At 37.3% G+C, this 19,055-nt stretch overlaps 1 protein-coding gene across 6 annotated transcripts in view; it reads right to left on the reverse strand.

Moving 5' to 3' along the window:
* The window catches only part of INTU (inturned planar cell polarity protein), a 72,021-nt gene that overhangs the window by 29,899 nt on the left and 23,067 nt on the right, over positions 1-19,055 (reverse strand). For all 6 annotated transcript variants that reach the window (XM_001501769.5, XM_070259411.1, XM_023636585.2 and 3 more), the window contains exons 4-6: positions 11,054-11,257; positions 6,607-6,725; positions 3,176-3,265 (exon numbers count right to left, since the gene is read on the reverse strand). In XM_001501769.5, coding sequence (XP_001501819.3) covers positions 3,176-3,265; positions 6,607-6,725; positions 11,054-11,257 — 413 coding nt within the window. The remainder of the gene's footprint in view (positions 1-3,175; positions 3,266-6,606; positions 6,726-11,053; positions 11,258-19,055) is intronic.

Below are 19,055 nucleotides of genomic sequence, written 5' to 3' on the forward strand. Positions count from 1 at the left end.
AATCTAAAACTATTTCCCAGTTTGAACAAATGAGAATAATAATACTTATCTTTCACGGCTACGTGAAACAAGATGGAATAAGGAAAAGAATCTGGTATAGCATAGCTGGTATCAGCATTAAGAGAACTGGGTAAAGAAGCTGGTAGGGCTTATTTTTGAGTTGAAGCTCAGGATAGGGAATACAGGGGATCTTCCAAGTTCTCCAGGATAGGAATGACATAAATATTTAGGGAAGACCACTCTAAATTTTATCCACCCCCCTCAATAATAAAGATTGAGGAGTTGGCTAGGGCACCCCGTATTGTGGCACAACCTGAATCCAGAGGTCAGCAGTGACAGTCCTTTTGTGGCTTCAAACCTCTCCTGGAAACTGTCTCTATTTACCTAACTAATTTGGCTAGTGGCAGCAGAATGTGGTTCAGGGACCGGCCTGGTGGTGCTGTGGTTAAGTGCGCATGTTATGCTTCGGTGGCCCGAGGTTCGCTGGTTCAGATCCTGGGTGTGGACATGGCACCGCTTGGCACGCCATGCTGTGGCAGGCGGCCCACATATAAAGTAGAGGAAGATGGGCAGGGATGTTAGCTCACGGCCAGTCTTCCTCAGCAAAAAGAGGAAGATTGGCAGCTGTTAGCTCAGGGCTAATCTTCCTTAAAAAAAAAGAATGTGATTGAGCAGCCTCTGCTCAGTTCCTTAGCTGGGCCTTCCTCTCCTCTCTCTAATTGCCTACACTACCATTATCTTCCTTTGTATTATTTGCTTATTTTCTTTTGCCTTTTGGGCTACTACAAAAGTGAAAAATGAATGTTTTATCCTGCCACCACATCCTAAAGTATCTTCTTCTGGATGTTCTATAATTCTTGTAAACACACACTTTCAAAACAACCCAGCTTTTCAAATCCAACCCACTGGCCTAGCACGGTCTCCTAGCAGATTTCATTATAATCCCTTTTTAGACAGAAAAACATACATTAGCTGATTAAAGAGAGCCATCATCTAGTATATGTCATAGCACCATTATCCCTTCATGTTAAAAATTTTAAACCCCACATTTAATGATAGATCTTATCTCTTTCTGTCGAAAATTAAAGTCACCTTCAAAACAAAATCATTTTGGTATTTTTCACTGCAGTCTCCTTTGGAGTTCCTGTTTGTGGCGTTAAAACATGTCCACAAATTGTTGGATATTCTTCCCCTCAAGAGGTGGAGCTTCATTCTCCTCCCCTCGAGTGTGCTATGGACTTATACCTCACTTCTAACAAATACTAGGTGGTGGAAATGCCAGTCTATCATTTCTAAGACTAAGTCATTGAAGGTTTTGCGGTTCCCTCTCTTTCTCTATTTTGGATCACTTGCTTCGGGAGAAGCCAGCTGACATGTTGTGAGGACACTCAAGCAGCTCTATGGAGAGGTCCACATGGCAAGGAACTAAGGCCTCCTGACAATGGCCATGCGTGTAACCCATGTGCGTAAACCGCACATCCTCCAGTTCCAGGTGAGCCCTCAGAGGACTGCATCCCTGGCTAAGATTTGCCTGCAACCTCAGGAGAGATCCTGAGCCAGAGCCACCCAGCTAAGTTGCTCATGGGTTTCTGACTAGCAAAAACACCTATGAGATAATAAATGTTCCCTCTTTTAAGTCCCTTAGTTTTGGGGTAACTTGTTACGCAGTAATAGATAACTAATACACCGTTACATAATGAAAGAAATCTGGTTAACAGTCACTAGTAACAGAAAATAATCATATTCATGCTCAGATTGCTGTATATGCATTTTTGGGTCCACTTTTCTCTTCCTTGGGAAGCTTAAAGCAACACCAAAAGAAAATTTACCTAAATCAGTATTCTCTTAAGTTGTGTCAGTCACACACTATACTATTTATTTTGATATCTGATTACTATTGGTAGACAATATATGATGAATGGTTCTTTGGACCAAATGGGAAAACTAAAGTGTGTTTCATAGTTTAATAGAAGTTGCCCAGTTATTTTTTAAAGTAGGTAAGAGTCTACTTTACAAGTTTTAAAATTCATTGAACAGGGACATAGACTAGTCTATCAGTGGTTAAATCCTTCTCCTTGAGACTTCTCCATATTCCTACCCCACTTTCCCCCCAGCTTTTAACATCCTACGACATTGGGGAAGCAGTGTAGTAGAAAATTCAGACAGACTCTCATTCAATTTCCAATTCTGCCTCTTGCTGATTATGTGAACTTTGGCAAGTTATTTAACTCTTCTCTCTTCATAACCTCATTTATAAAATGGGGAAAGTGATCACTAAATAGACCTCAAGCTATTTTTGTGTGTGTGTATGTGTGAGGAAGATTCGCCCTGAGCTAATATCTGTTGCCAATCCTCCTCTTTTTTTGCTTGAGGAAGGTTATCCCTGAGCTAACATCTGTGCCAATCTTCCTTTACCTTGTATGTGGGATGCCTCCACAGCATGGCTGGTGAGTAGAGTAGGTTCACAGCTGGGATCTGAACTCGAGAACCCTGGGCCGCTGAAGTGGAGCATGTGGAACTTTAACCACTCAGCCACAGGCCAGCCCCTCACACTAATTTTGAAGATTAAATGAGATTAATGAATGTAAAATATCTAATGCAGTCCCTGAGTTCAGAGTCAGCTCATTATAAATGTCAACCTTGCTCTTACCTCCAACTATAAAAATAAGATATATTTCAAAATACTTGCAAAAAAGTTAAGGAGACAATGAAAATATAAGATGTACCATTAGAAAAGTCACTTTAGAATTCAATATTCATTATTTTGTCAGAGGTGCTCAACATGAGGGCAAAATACCTTTCTGCTGATCCTTAATTCTCCAGAATCTCAGTTTTACAAAAAACTGTAAACACACAAAATCCAAATCATGATATTGTCAAAATTTTGAGCAGAGGACAATGTCATCTCTCAGCCGCCTCTATACTGGCCACATCTCAGAGGAAAGTGTATTGACAGCCCCCGGGCTTACTAATTGGTCTAGCTGGGCTTTCCTGGCACGTTTCTGCACTTTTTGTAACAAATGAACAGACAGCTATTGTACTAGTGCAATACTCCTTTAAATCGTAAAACTGTTTAAAGAGCTTGCCTTTTGACAAAACTGTCACAATTTTTATGAAAGACTTTGTTAGCAGTATTTTAGAAATGATTTTAAGGCAAACAAAAATTTCAACTTACTCTTCAGCAGGCAGGCCAATTAACAACAACTTGTCGGATTCTTTCCAATAAGCCACATGAACTTGTTTCCCATTTAAGAGAAGGGATGAACTAAGAAAAAGAAAGTCAAGATGAAATTAGAATATCTTTAAATGTCATAAAATTATAAATGAGCCTTCATAAAAGATTACGTATGGTATGCTTTAAGAACATACTTGATAAGCAAATTTCTTGGCATATATTTAACAGCCACACAGAAAAAGAAAGGAATTGTATAACAACAAAAATATATTCTGAAATATTTTTTAAAAAAACAAAAAACCCTAGGTCATACAAAAGTAAACTCTTTTGTTAACATTTAGTGACTATATACTATTTTTTCCAAAAGAAAGCTTCTATCACAGTGTGTTAGTTTAACATATCTTTTCTGATTGTCTGTTTATGAACATGATTACCAAAAGAGATGACAAAGAAAGGAAGGCATGGATGATAATTCAACATGGGACATAGATATATAAGCAAGTAACCAAAGTATAAGTCAGATTTAACATGTTCTCTTTTGGAGAGATGGATATATTTATACATTCATGGTGATGGTTTCAAGGTCTATAACCATGTCAAAACTGATCAGACTGCACATTTTACATATGTGCAGTTTACTGTACTTCAATGAAGTTGGAAAACAAATTTAAAAAGAGATACAATAATGAACTATGGATATATAGAGAACATAATGATCCCTTCTGTAGTATGTATAGGCGGTGGGAAGAAGATAAACTAAAAATATATTTAGTGTTTTCTTTCTTTAAATGAAAATACATACATCAGTCTTTACCTCTTGAGTCCTTAGGATATAGTGTACCTTCTATACTGTAGTAGGTAAATATGTGGGATTTTAAATATGAATTGCTAGATTTTTTTCAAAAGGGATATTACTTTTGCATTAGTAAAGTTTAAAAATGCATATACTTTTAGACAAATATTAGACTCTTTTATAGTCATACATTAATATCACTGTAGTTTTATTTATTTATTTATTTATTGAGGAAGATTAGCCCTGAGCTAACTACTGCCAGTCCTCCTCTTTTTGCTGAGGAAGACTGGCCCTGAGCTAACATCCGTGCCCATCTTCCTCTACTTTCTATGTGGGACGCCTACCACAGCATGGCATGCCAAGCAGTGCCATGTCCACACCCGGGATCCGAACCAGTGAACCCCGGGCCGCCAGGAAGCGGAACGTGCGAACTTAACCGCTGCGCCACCAGGCCAGCCCCTCGCTGTAGTTTTAAAACAGTGTATGCAGTAAAAGATACACATGTTGCTAAGGTATCCTTGAAATAATAATTATTTTCATATTTACTGTTTCACAAAAAAGTTTTCTACCTTTATTTACTGTTTTCCACATGTTTAACCCATATCTTATCATTAACAAGATCTAAATATCAAGTAAAATAATATCTATCCTTTACAGTTAAAAGAGATCAAATCCATATGGAGAACTTAAATACTTAAACAAACTTAAATTTTCTTTCTAATAATATTAAAAAGGAGGCCTGCACCTTGAAAACATTATGCTAAGTGAAAGAAGCCACTCACAAATAACCACATATTATGATTCTACTCATATTCACATCCAGAATAGGAAAATCTATAGAGACAGAAAGTAGATGAACGGTTGCCCAGGGCTTAGAATGGGGTAAGTGGATTGACAGCTAAAAGGTACAGCGTTTCTTTCTAAGGTGATGAAAATGTTCTAAAATTGACTCTGGTGACGGCTGCACGTACCTGTGAATATACAACCACTGAACTGTGCACTTTAAATAGGTGAACTGCATGATATATGAACTATATCTCAATGAAGTTGTTCAAAAAAATGAGGCCTACAACATGCTTTTCCGAATGCAAATTTATACACTGAATGGAGCCTAAGTTACTAGTGTCTTAAAATGAACTAATGTCTTCTACACAGACTAGATTAAAAGTCCCAGAGTGAAACATGACTTTTATTTAGAAAAACAAGGAAATTCTTCTTCCTGTTGTCCTGCAGGTCCTATCTTTTAAAACCACAGACGTGTCGGGGCTGGCCCCGTGGCCGAGTGGTTAAGTTCCTGCACTCTGCTGCAGGCAGCCCAGTGTTTCGTTGGTTCGAATCCTGGGCACAGACATGGCACTGCTCTTCAAACCACGCTGAGGCAGCATCCCACATGCCATAACTAGAAGGACGCACAACGAAGAGTACGCAACTAGGTACTGGGTGGCTTTGGGGAGAAAAAGGAAAAAAAAAGAAAATCTTAAAACCACAGAGGTGTCATTTTTAACAGAAGATGGGAAAAGTTAAAGTCTTAGAAAATACAACTTAATATTTTAAAATCTCAAAATTTGAGATAAACTGTTTTTGTAAAGTCTAAAATTGTTGTAATATTAAGGAAGAAAAATGGTTTATAACCCCTAGACTTATTTTACATAAAAAACAACAAAAACCCCAAAAAACAAAATTCAAAAGCTTTGAGCCCCCTCCTCCCATAAGTGAACTACGGCATTTCAAAGTCAGGGCTTGGGTGCCGGCCCAGTGGCATAGTGGTTAAGCTTGCGCCCCCTCTGCTTTGGTGGCCTGGTATTTGCCGGTTCAGATCCTGGGTGCAGACCTGTGCACTGTTCGCCAAGCCATGCTGTGGTGGCATCCCACATGGAAGAGCTAGAAGAACTTGAAACTAGGATATACAACTAGATACTGGGGTTTTGGGGAGAAAAAAAAGATGAGGACAAGCAACACGTGTTAGCTCAGGCCCAATCATCCACAGCAAAAAAACAACTACAAAAAAACCCAACACAAGTCAGGGCTTGATACATCAATGTGGAACGGGATATATGGCTCTACAATTGACTATATGACATATTTTATTTAAAAAAAATTATTTGACATCAGTCTTGCTTATCCATCACTGAGTGAACTTGCACCAACAACACTATAGTCTGAATACTCTTCCTAGAGTATACGTATATTTGGTATTTTTCTATCGTTGTAAGAACAGAATATTTTGAACTATATGAAAAATTCAGCATTCTGTCATTCTTACCATCATGAAGGTACCGCCTAGCAAGTTAATAATCAAGATTAAAACATGGCAAAACACAGACTCACTGTAATGCCATGCTTAAGAGATATAATCCTCATGAAGAAATTCTAAAGCATAGGTCTTCAGTCTAACTTGGTTAATTAAAGTGTGCCAAAACATGGAGATGTAAACCTACACTTTAAATAGATGACTGGTAGAAATAACCTAGGTGAGAAACAAAATGTCTGCAGACATCATATCTGCTATATAGATATCGACATTATAGATACAAAAATATTTGTATAATAGATACATGTATTAGTATTTTGTTTGTCAGAACCAAGGTAAAGAACTGGAAAGAAACAGAATTAAAGATAAATAAGAATAAATTATTACCTAGTAACTTGTGTCCCAGTTACATTTTCCAACATGTCACAGAGTGTGAGAAATATCCCTCTCACACTTTTAAGTTTCTGAGATGCATCAGATACTGGATAATGATAAAGAATTTCCTGCTGTTAAATGAAAAGAAATAGAAATGATCAAACTCTCCAAATTTTCCAATCATTATTTTTGTCATGGAAAGTTCAGACTTTGTAGTAAGTGAAGAACAAAACAATGAATCCTTCCAGCTTCAGTGGGAGTTTTATTCAAACACAAGGAGAGAAGTATGCCTGGAATTTTAACACATTGCCTGGTATTTAAAATACCACATCTGAAAATAAGTTAGAGACTGTCAAAATTAGTCATGATACCAAAATATACAGTGAATAGGACACTCATTGATTAGTTGGAATAATTATAATTAATTTCGAATAATGTTTTAAACTTTAATTTCCTTTATAATAAATCTAGTACTACTATTTTATTATATTTCATTATTCAGATTTTATCTCCTGTGTTTACATATCTACACAGACACCACATGTAACTCTTAGGAGTCTTTAAATTTACTTACTTTCATTACTTGACTTTTAAAAGATAATCTTCATCATCTTTGGTGAAATCATGAAATCTTTACTTTAACCCAAGAAAAAACTGCAATTAAACTCACAAAGTGAAAATACAAAATTAAAGTAATGTATATAGGAAGAAAGGAGTACTTTGATATTATAAAAGTTTATCTGTCTTAAATTTGAAAGGGTTTGCCCACCACAGATTAATGTGAATTCAAACTTTAACAGGGCACCTTTGAAATTATGGAAAATACTAGATCTACAAGATAACTCACAAAATGCTTAATATTTTTCTATTTTCAAGAAGTGCATGTTCCCAGGAAACAAATAAGTTTTACAAAAGAAAATAAATTTCAAAATCAGGATGTGCATTGTGCTGGAACTTTCATACAAAGGGATCAATCATTCTGTACCTCATTTTTTTGCTGTTACTTAAAGCAACATGGTATTTTTCTCACAAGGCAAAACAAAAATTTCTAGATAGAAACCACGGAGAATTCAGAGCAGCTGCTAGTTATGCTGTGTAATGACAATATCCATAAATATTAATATAGACACTATTAAAAGCCCAAACTCTTAAAATATCACATCTTTTCCTTCGTTCTCTCTCTAAAGAGTGTTCTACACCTTGCTTTGGTCTCTCTTTACAAGAAATAATTATGTGACTTGAAGTCCATGTCTTGGCAACTTTTAATATTAAATAGAAATAATGATAAACTGGATACACCTTTTTTTTACACTTATTAACACATTCAATATATGCAAATTGCTATGGAATATGTTGGCCAAATACACTTTAACAACTCAAATTTTCTTGCAATATTTCTAGGGTAAAAACAGTTACAAAACATTTTATCTCTAGAAATTAAATCAAACACCAGTTAAGGTCTTCTGTTACGTTTACTTCATAAATTAAACCTTGACTAGCAAATAAGCTTATTGTATTTAGACAAATACCAAACACCACTTTAAACAAATAACCATATACTTTGACTTGTTTTTCGAAATTTCCAAATCTTGTAACTTGAAGAAGACAAGCTTTTATTAAACACGTAACTCACATGAAAATGAAATGACCCTATGACATTCTATTGTAAAAATAAGTCACACCAGTAACAAAGGTCATTTGGGAAAGTTTCTATTCCAACCGCTACAGCGACCAGCCCAGAGAGGCTCACTATTAAAGACCTGGCAAGCTCTACCGTTCCTAACCAATTTAATTAGCTGTATTTTAAAGCACTTGTCAGCAGCATACACATGCAGCAGCTTCCACTCTGTTCAGTAAGAATAAAAAGCCTCTCCTAATGACAATGTTAATTACAGGGCTGTCAACAGAGAGAAACCTGTTCATTCAAGAAACATCTATACACTTTCCCAGGGAAAGAAAGCCAAGGATGACAAAAGGCCTCAGCAGTATCCTACTCCAAGACGACCTAGAAAGATTCAGGGTGCCACCATCCCAGAAATTTGTTGTGTGTTTTACATAATAAATGGTTACACTTCTCATTTGTTTTAAAGATACAAAGGACTAGTAACACATGCAAGAAACTACAATTATTAACTTTAGGTATCTATGTATTTTTCAAAACACAGAAAATTACCAAAATATGTGTAAGTAAATCCTTTTTCCATTTCAATTATTGACTAAATTTGGATATATGAAGAAGCAACACAAGGAAATAGATTCCTTGGAGAAAATGGCTCTGGCATTGAGAATATAGGCTGCAAAGATTTCAAAAGCAAAGAAATGTAAATTAGGTAAAAACTTTATAGATCTCACTTCTGCTCGAAGCCTTAGGGAAATCTAGATGCTTTGAGAGACCCTTGTGGTGTAAAACAACTATATCCAGGCCAAAAGAGACCTGTTGTTGAACTGCTGAATATGTAAGAAGTAGAAGGGTTTCCAGGGACATCCTCTCGATACCCTTCCAACCGCCTTCTCCACCACAGCAGAGCAAGCCGGGGCCTCAGCTGGGAGTGGTGAGAGGGACGGAGGCAGGGTTGTCCTGAGGGCTGACGCCTACAATAGCTTTAATCAGGACACTGAGCATTGGGCTGGTGGCTAGGCAGGTAAGCTGAGCCTAGGACGGTTGCGCTAAACCCAGACCCTTGAGTAAGGCTGAGGTGCCCTAGGTCAGTGGCAGAAGCAGAAGTAAATTCTCTCTGGAGAAGGGCATTCCCACTTGAGAATCACAGGGCTCCCAAAGACAAAATCAAGCAATAAGTTTAGTCAATGATCCCCAAGGATATAAGAAGGCAAGCCACCACAAATCAGAGTCCCCTCAGGACTTAGAGATAGTGGACTGGGCAGACACAGAATAGAGAAGAGCTATGTATGAAAAGCTTAGAGAAATACATAGAATCACTAAGACAAGCAAGCAACAAGAGACTACTAGGAACAGCACGGCAGATTAGAGTGTAGGAATAGAACACAGATCAGTTAAAAACTTTTCAGGAACTTCTAAAAGTAAAAATATGACTGTTTAAATAGAAAACACAATGGAGAGGTTAAAAAACAAGTCTGGACATAGCAGAAGCAAGAAACTGAAGAAAGAAAATAAAAGACAGATTCCTTACAAAGGATGAGTGACAGCAGACTTCTTAACAGCAATAACAGAAGTCAGAAGACAAAGAAATACTATCTTCAAACAGATACGAGAAAATAACTTTCTACCTAAGTGGCATTAGCAATACCATGTGTTGACTTCCTCTTCTTCTTGGCCACACAGGAAGACATTTTACACCTCCTTGCATCAGGAGAGACCATATAACTAGTTCTAGGTACCTGGAACCTGGGCAGAGTGATGGTCCTACTTTTAAGACAGGCCTCTGAAATGTCCTTTGTGATATGCATGCTTTCTCTCTTCTCTCATTAGCGAACTAGATGTGAAGATCCAACAGGGGGTTCGGAAGCCCTTGGGAATAACGGAACCACCAGATGAAGGGCTCCAATCCCTGAGCCACATGAACAAATACTACATTAAAATGAGAAATAAAGTTTTATTATGTTAAGCCACTGAGATTTTGGGTTGTTTGTTATAGCGACTGGCCTATTCTAATTAATATAATGTCGAATTAAAGCTACCTTTCAAGAAAAGGTGAAAAAGACATCATCAGATAAATAACAACAAGAAGAATTTATCACCAATAGACTTGCACTAAAAAGAAATAGCTAAAATACATGTTTTAGGAAGAAGAGAAATAATCAAATAAGGACAGTCTGAGATGCAAGAAAGAATAGTGAGTAGAGAAAATGTCAAGCATATATGTAAATTTAAAGAAGGAAATATATGCATGAAATATAGTGTATAAAATATGCATTTCATAATACATAATTTATACATTTTATAATGTATAAATTCATAATTATCAGTAGCAGTACTAGTAGTATACTTATGCCCAATTTGTGGAACTAAAAAAAAAATGATAGCACTAAAATATTGATGACAAGAGCATGGAGGTGAAAGGGATAAGTGGACTTAGGGTGTACTACAGGCCTTGGATTATTCTGAAAAGGGGTTAAGATAGTGCTTAATGTTAGACTCTGTTAAGACAAACATCATGGTGAAATTTTAAGAGTAATCACTAAAAAAATAAGAGCATATACTGTTTTTGAATAACAATGATACAAGCAACCAAAAATAGGTAAGAAAAATATTATGGAAAAAGCAGTTCAAACAGAAATCTTTAAAAAGATGGCAGAAAAACTTCAAATATTTCAGTAATCTCTATAAATGGACTCAACAAACTTGTCAATTAGAAGATTGCTGTGTACAAAACATACCCACACCATAAAGATATAGAATGACTCAGAAAAGCACTTATTCATTTTGAAGACTATAAAAAAGGTCCTTACTTTTTCCTTTGCACTTTGAGAAGACACTCACCTCTTCCTTTGATGTTTCCGAGTCGAGCTGCAGTGTGAGGTACATAACGATATGAGGAGTGTTTAGAATATTCTGCTGGATACCTTCCACCTCTTCTCCCCACAGAAGTTTCACTAAATCACTTGTGTTGGACGGTGCCTTTTTCTGTCTGGGTTCAGTTGTTTCCTTTTTCACAGCATGTGCATTTTCAAATGTCAGTTTTACCTTTAAAAATTAAAACAACGTGTTGATTTTCAACAATGGAAAATCAGCTACAGTTTTCACAAAGAAGGATCTGTACACACACTCATGTACACTCAGGTATACACAGTGCATAAAACCATCCTAGAGTGTGGATTCCTTGATGGCAGGGACTGTGTATTCTGTTTATGTTTGTTCCTCCTGCTTATAGCCCAATGGCTGGGCCATATTATTATAGATATTTATTGAGTAAGAATGTATAGTTCTCTATACAAAAATTCATTTATTTAAACTTAATCACTGTATTCTAAGTATTGACAACAAAACCAAGAAATGCCACAGAAAACAAAAATTAGTATGATCTGTTGTGTAACAGAGAGTTACATTACACTATGAACACTGATAGCACGGACTCATCTGGGGAAAGTAAAAAGAGATTCAGGATTAAAAGCGACCTCATACAAACAGAGTTAGCTCTCCTTTCAAGTGAGCCGATATTCAAATATTCTTATTTTAGACATTCTTTGTGGTCCTTTAAAATAAAGGGTAAGGAGAACAAAAAATTATCAACGTGCCATATCTTGGACCATGGCCCTAGGAAGATTATCATCAAGATAGTTTTAATTCTGTGGCCCGATGTCAAACAAGATTGGTAAGAGTCCAGAGCATGGCCATCTTCCAGTTATTGAGAGGTAGCTTCCACTCCTCAATTACCTTTCCTTGAAAAAGGAGATGTTTCTAGACGCCAGTTGGCCAAAGACAACTTGCTCATTTCCAAGAAGCACCAGGGCGTATCTTGACTAAAAGAAGCTTTCACTAAATACAGTAATTTTGTGTAGCAAGGACATCATCATAAGATATATGGGCACAAAGTATTCCTAATGTTTAAAATCTTATCAGAATACAGATGAGTAAAATGGGACATTCTAACCATAGTAATCCACAAAATTTTAAATTTGAACACTAAAGTTCAATATCTCTTTTAAAACTAGATTAAATTTTAAAAGCCAAAAAATAAATTCATGCTTGATCAAGAATGAAGAAAGTTTGGGGCCAGCCGCGGTGGCCTAATGCTTAAGTTCAGCACGTTCTGCTTTGGCAGCCTGGGTTTGCTTTCCAGATGCAGACCTATACCACGTGTCTGTCAGTGGCCATGCTGTGGTGGTAACTCACATACAAAAAGAGGAAGAGTGGCAGTGGTTGTTAGCCCAGGGCAAATCTTCCTCAGCAAAATAAGTAAGTAAATAAATAAAAAGAAGTTTGGTCAATATATGTATATTAAATCATCACGTTTTACACTTTAAAAAAAAATCACATTGTACAACCTAAATATATACAATTTCTATTTGTAAATCATACCTCAATAAAGCTGAGGAAAAAGAAGACGTCTAGTCAATATTTAAAAGCAGATAAAGTTGTTTGTATGCAGTTAAGTTGCATTTGGGGGAAATATTTAAAAATTATTATCAAGACAGTAATAATCCCTATTTTTAATAATATATAACAAAAGGTACCATTTTCAAGGCCAACTTTAAATATGTGATAAATATTAACTCATTACAGTCACTTTTTAAAAATGAGCTTTACGGGGCTGGCCCCGTGACCGAGTGGTTAAGTTCCGGCGCTCCGCTGGAGGCGGCCCAGTGTTTTGTCAGTTCGAATCCTGGGCGCGGACATGGCACTGCTCATCAAGCCGTGCTGAGACAGCGTCCCACATGCCACAACTAGAAGGACCCACAACTAAGAATATACAACTATGTACCGGGGGGCTTTGGGGAGAAAAAGGAAAAAAAAAAGAGCTTTAAATAAATATTTATATAGTTTTATATTTTTAACAAAAATGTTAAGCATATTATTTTTAAACATTCATTCATAATCCCACCAACCTATCCAAGTGTTGTTAGTATTATACTGTAAAATAAATCTGTCCTGATGAATAAAATCTTCCAAAAGAAAAATATCTAGATAGCTTCTTTTTTGTTGACAAGGAGTGACTATTTATGGCTTTTTTTCAATTTTGCTTATCTGTAGTTGTCTGTGGTATTTCAGGACCACTAAGCTATCTTTGTCCACATAAAGTGAATTAAGTTAAATAAACATCTTTTCTGAAATAAGCCTCAGATTTTATTTTATTTTATTGACAAGTAGAAGAGAAGAGACGTAAGGTCTAAATTCATCAATACGTATACGTTCAAAGTAAAGATGAACTAGGCCACAACCGGCAGTAATCTGTAGAGAGAGTAGAAGGGGAGAAGTCCCCCATGAAATTTTTCTGAGGCCTGATGATCACGTTTCTTTACAAAAAATTTAGTATCGTTCCGAATGGAAAAGTTCAACCTTTACTAAATTTTTTATGTTTTCTATAAACCTGATGTTGAAAATGGGCCCTTGGTATTAGAACACTGTATCAAAAAAGGCTGAGTATAACATTAGTATACGTGGGGGGGACATATTAAGCAAACTAAATAAAAATATAAAAAATTAGAGCTCCTATATGGGAAGAATCAAGAGTTATCCAACGAAATTAATGTAAGATTAAAGTGAAGAAGAGCTGAAGAGACACTGTTTTAGAAATGATCTTAGAAGGATGTGAAAAAGAGTATTTGGTGTGAGGTTTTGACCCAAACAAGCAACATGTAAGCATTATATGGCTTGAAAGACTACGTTCTGAGGGTGGCATCTGTTCTAATGGGTAATGCTCAACATATGTACACATAAACATAAACATGAGCATAAATACATAGATCCTTGAACAAGGATTTGATGAAGTGAGTGGCTTGGTGGTCAGGGGGTTCTTCTATCTGGGAACGAGGATTTAGGAGTGTCTAAAAGAAAATATATGGGAGCCTTTGGTGGTGTTCCTCAGAAATGTGAGAAATCCTCAGAGTTTGGGGGAAATCTGGAGCGCAGACTTTGTGACAGGACAGATGGGAGCTTTGAAGACTGACCCCAGCACCTGGCTTTGGGGAGGAGCTAGGTATATAAGGGAGTGGAGGGGGATAAATCTGATTGTGGGGAGCACAAGATGAGTGACATCAGAGGGAGCAGATGTCACAGAGACAGGCTGGGTCTGCTGGAGTGTCTTGGGAGCTGTGCACACCAGCGGTGAACAAGGAGAAAGATGGGTCCTCAGAGAAAGAAACGTGCCCCAGAACAGGGAGAGCGTCTTCTCCAGCTGAGATTCTTGGGGGTGGAGAAGTCAAAAGATAGGGTGTGACCCACCAAAAATGACAAAAGGAAATGAGTGGGTAGACTTAAAATAAAAATTCACTAATTTTACTTTAGGCAGCAACAACCTAAAATTTAAGACTGGTTTGCTATGCTTAGTGAAAAACGACATACTAACTTTAATGTTATACTTGGCAAGCAATAGCACTTCTTTCTGTGGTGCAAGGACCTTTTCCCGTCACCATGACAAAAACTCAAACCAATACACACACCACAGAACCATCCATTAAAATTCTTTAGAGAACTATTTTAGCCGCCATTCTTCTAAATTAAGTAAAGTTGGCTCCATAATGCAAAGATAATCACATTTTAGCAGGACACTTTGAAAAGCTTACATGTTAAGTAGCTACAAATATCAGAAGATCTGGTTATCTTGATAAAATGATAAAGGGTGAGACAGATAACCAAATTAAGAATTGAGTGCTATTTTTAAAATAGGGGTTGACATAAGCAAATATTAAGGATATTACATGTTTTATAGGAAAAAAATTTTATCAAGAAACATCTAATATAAGATAGGTTACATAAAGCTTTTTATAAAAAGGGGTTTTTATTTTTCCTCCATGGATATTAACCTGTGACACGTTCATCATCCCTCATCTCCTGTCTTCCTGGAAACATTTTCTTATTTGTGCAATTTGCTCATCTTTTCCTCCTTCCTCCCAGTTCAGAAGATAATATGCTTTTCCTCAGGTCCGAGGAAACGCATGCTATTAACTAGTCACTTCCAAAATCTTGTTGCTTTTTTTTTTTTGAGAAAGATTAGCCCTGAGCTAACAACTGCTGCCAATTCTCCTCTTTTTTGCTGAGGAAGACTGGCCCTGAGCTAACATCCATGCCCATCTTCCTCTACTTTATATGTGGGATGCCTACCACAGCATGGCTTGCCAAGCGGTGCCATGTCCGCACCAGGGATCCAAACTGGCGAACTCTAGGCTGCTGAAGTGGAACGTGTGCACTTAACCACTGTGCCACCCAGCCGTCCCCTCTTGTTGCTTTAATTACTCCCTCTCTCTACTTCTATTTTCACTTCATCCCATTTAACAAACAATGTCTCTTCAGCCTCTGCCACCCAAACAAATTCTCTCCCTCCCCCATTATTACCATGCCATCCTCTTCACACAGTGGGACGCCCCGGGAGGCTGTCAGAATCTGAAGCAGCTCCAGAGGCTGACCAGTCTCTCACCTCTGCCTCACAGTCTGCTCTGTCTCTCTTGCATCTTTTCTACTCTGCGTGTCTGATCCTTTCTCCTTCGGCTGGCAGATGCTTTGAATATTCCTTAGTCAAAATTCTGAAGGAATGGAGTCTGCTTGGCTCAGCAAATTCTCTCTCCTTGGTCCTCTTCTCTTTTGGGCAATCTCACTGAACTGTTCAAGATGAATAATAATTCTTCAAGATGCCATCTTGGACTCCTCTCTCTCCTGCAGGAAGTACTGTCCTCTTCGCTTCCTACACACCTTAATTCTAACCTGCTCCTTCTCCTGCACACCCACAGCCAATGCCTTTGTCCAGGCCTTTATCACCCCTCTTCTAGGTTACCATAAAGCTGACCACTTGGTTCCCCAAGCTCCAGTCCCATCTAGAGTGATATATTTCTAAAATGCAAATCTGATCACATCTGTCCTCCACTTTTAAATATTGACATAGATGGTTACTTCTGGGTTCTGAGAATAGAAGACTCACAAATACTTTTTTAAAATTTTGCCAGTCTAATTCCTAATCTTCCCCCAATATATATGAGTATCACTTTTGAGTAACAAGGAAACAAAAGTTAAAACATTTCACTCAAGTATCACCTCCTCTGAGAAGCCTTTCCCCCTTTCTTAAGCCTAAGGAGTACTTGACAGGTAAGAGTTCAAGACAAATGTTCTGCAGGCTGAACTAGAAAAAGAGACGGCTTCCTCCGAAGCTTCAGGAAACCAGTTACCGCCCAGTGCTTAATGCAATCAATCCTAGTCAACTGCAAAGTAAACCCAAGCTCCCTGATCAAGCCAGGAGAAGTGATGGTGAACTATGCACACAATTATGTGCTTGCTGATAAATGAATGCATAGAGCTGTGGCAACAGATCAAGATCACAGAAGTCAGTCGTTAGAAGAGTACCTGCACCCTTGCTCCTGTCATTTTAAATTTCTAAAACCTCTTTTTTTTAAACTCGCAACTTCTTATTTTAAAAATTTCAAACCTACAGAAAAGTTGCAAGAATGGTACAATAATCACTTGTATTTTCCTCACCCAGTTTCACCAATTGTTAACATTTTGCCACATATGCTTCCTCCCTCCCTCCCCTGTCTTATGCCCCTCTCCTTCCATTCTCACCTTCTCTGTCTATGGACTTAAAAATATTTTTGGCTGAATTACTTGGGAATTATTTGCAGACATTTTAACGCTTCATCGCTAGTACTTCAGCATATATCTCCTAAGGGTAAGGGCGTCCTCCTACACAATCACAATATAATTATCATACTTAGGCATTTTAATATTAAATATAATACTATCATCTAATAAAGCCCAGATCCAAATTTCGCTATTGTCCTGAAATAGCTGTTCCCCACTGCAATCTAGGATCAATTAAAGATTAGCTACTGGGGCTGGCCCCGTGGCCGAGTGGTTAAGTTCGCGCGCTCCGCTGCAGGGGGCCCAGTGTTTCGGTGGTTCGAATCCTGGCGCGGACATGGCATTGCTCGTCGGGCCACGCTGAGGCAGCGTCCCACATGCCACAACTAGAAGGACCCACAATGAAGAATATACAACAATGTACTGGGGGTCTTTGGGGAGAAAAAGGAAAAAAATAAAATCTTTAAAAAAAAAAAAAAGATTAGCTACTGTGTTCAGCGGTAGGTTACCTTAGTCGGGCCTGGTCTAGCACAGCTCTCCAGTCTTTTTTCTTTCATGATATTAACATTTTCAAAGAATCTAAGTCAACTGTTTTGCAGAATGTTAAAACCTGGCTTTAAAAGAAATGATTTGGGCTTTTGTACCTCATCTAGCACAAGGCTTCACCTCTGGATTGCATTCTGGTATTCTAAATTTATCTATAATGGAACTTATCTAAAAATCAAATAGAGAACTGTAGAGTTGGAATTGGGCTTAGAGATTTATTCCCTCAAATCCCCTCAGATTATAGATGAGGACACTGAAACCCAGAAGAATTTAGAAACTTGCTCAGGGTGAGCTTTAAATGGAGATGAGACCTCTGTCTCCTCAGAGACCTTTCTACCTCATTATACTCTCTCCGAGGCCATCTTCTGCTGGATGACATGAAACTTTCAGACCATTTTTATACTCTGAGAATAAGTTTAAAATGTTACTGCTAGATATTTCCAGATTTAAACATGAAAAAGTCTCCTACGGTATTCTTTATAAATCAGCAGTCCTCTTCTCTTATTGTTTGAATGACTGTTTCAAATGCCACAGACACAGACCAGGTGAAAAGACTTTTTCTGGGACAAATCCGCCTCAGTTAGCTCTGGCCCAGAAAGAACAAAGATCCACCAAGATTGTGTGAGAAGCGGAAGCATCATGCCCAGGAATGATCAGTTCCAGTTCACTGAGTTATTAATTCTGCATCCTTGGACAAATCATTAAATCTCCCAGATTTTTTTCCTTCATGTATAAAATAGGAATGCAAATTCTTGGAGTCTAATGGACTGATATGAAGAACAAATGAAATTATTAAAGGAACTGGGATTAGCAAAGCATCAACATACTACCTGGTACACACAAACACTAGTTCTCTTCCCAGTTCTACTGGTGGTGAAAAATTTACAGTTTATCCCACCTTTCCACACTAATGATGTAAGAAAATTGTGGTTTACTAATCAAACATGATTTCCAGTTAAAGGAATTGTAGCTATTTTCTAAATCATTATTAAGATATGTTACCATACATGCCGGTGCTTGCTTTTGAATAAGACACAGCTATGATACCAATTCTGCTAGTAAAACAAACAAATGCATACATGTTTACACACGGGGGGAAAACCACAAGGAAATATTCCAAATGCTAACAATAAATATCTTCAGGTGGTGGAGTCTTAAGAGATTCTGTCCCCTTTTTCGTATGTTCCAAAATTTCTACAATGAACATGTATCACTTTCACAATAAGGGAAAAAAGTTAATTTTCTTAAATAATAAAAAGATTTTAATAATGTATGTTTTATGAAGGGATTATATTCTCAAATTGTATATAGTCAAAATCTCCTTGAAATTACATCAGGAATGGAAGGCCATGCTGGAGTACAACATGTTCTCTCAATATGATAAATCTGACTAATAACAGTCAGTTTTTCTTCCATCTTTAAAACAAACTGCTGTTTCCTCATTTTGGCAAAAGACGTATGTATTGGCACTTAAAAGCCACGTTATATAAAACATATATGTTTAAACACAGAACCTCATTAACGCAGCAAGATGCTCATGCTATAAAGGCAAACTGTGGAAACAGCAGATACACAACTCATTTCATGCTTAAAAAGGACATGCAAATAGTGAGCAAATTGGTCCAAAATATTTAAATCACTATTTCTCTTCCTTTTTTGCCTGCGGAGTGTGCACAGCTGAATTTGCAAATGTTAATTAAACATAAGTATA

This window comes from Equus caballus, chromosome 2, assembly GCF_041296265.1.
Source record: "Equus caballus isolate H_3958 breed thoroughbred chromosome 2, TB-T2T, whole genome shotgun sequence".
NCBI lineage: Eukaryota > Metazoa > Chordata > Mammalia > Perissodactyla > Equidae > Equus > Equus caballus.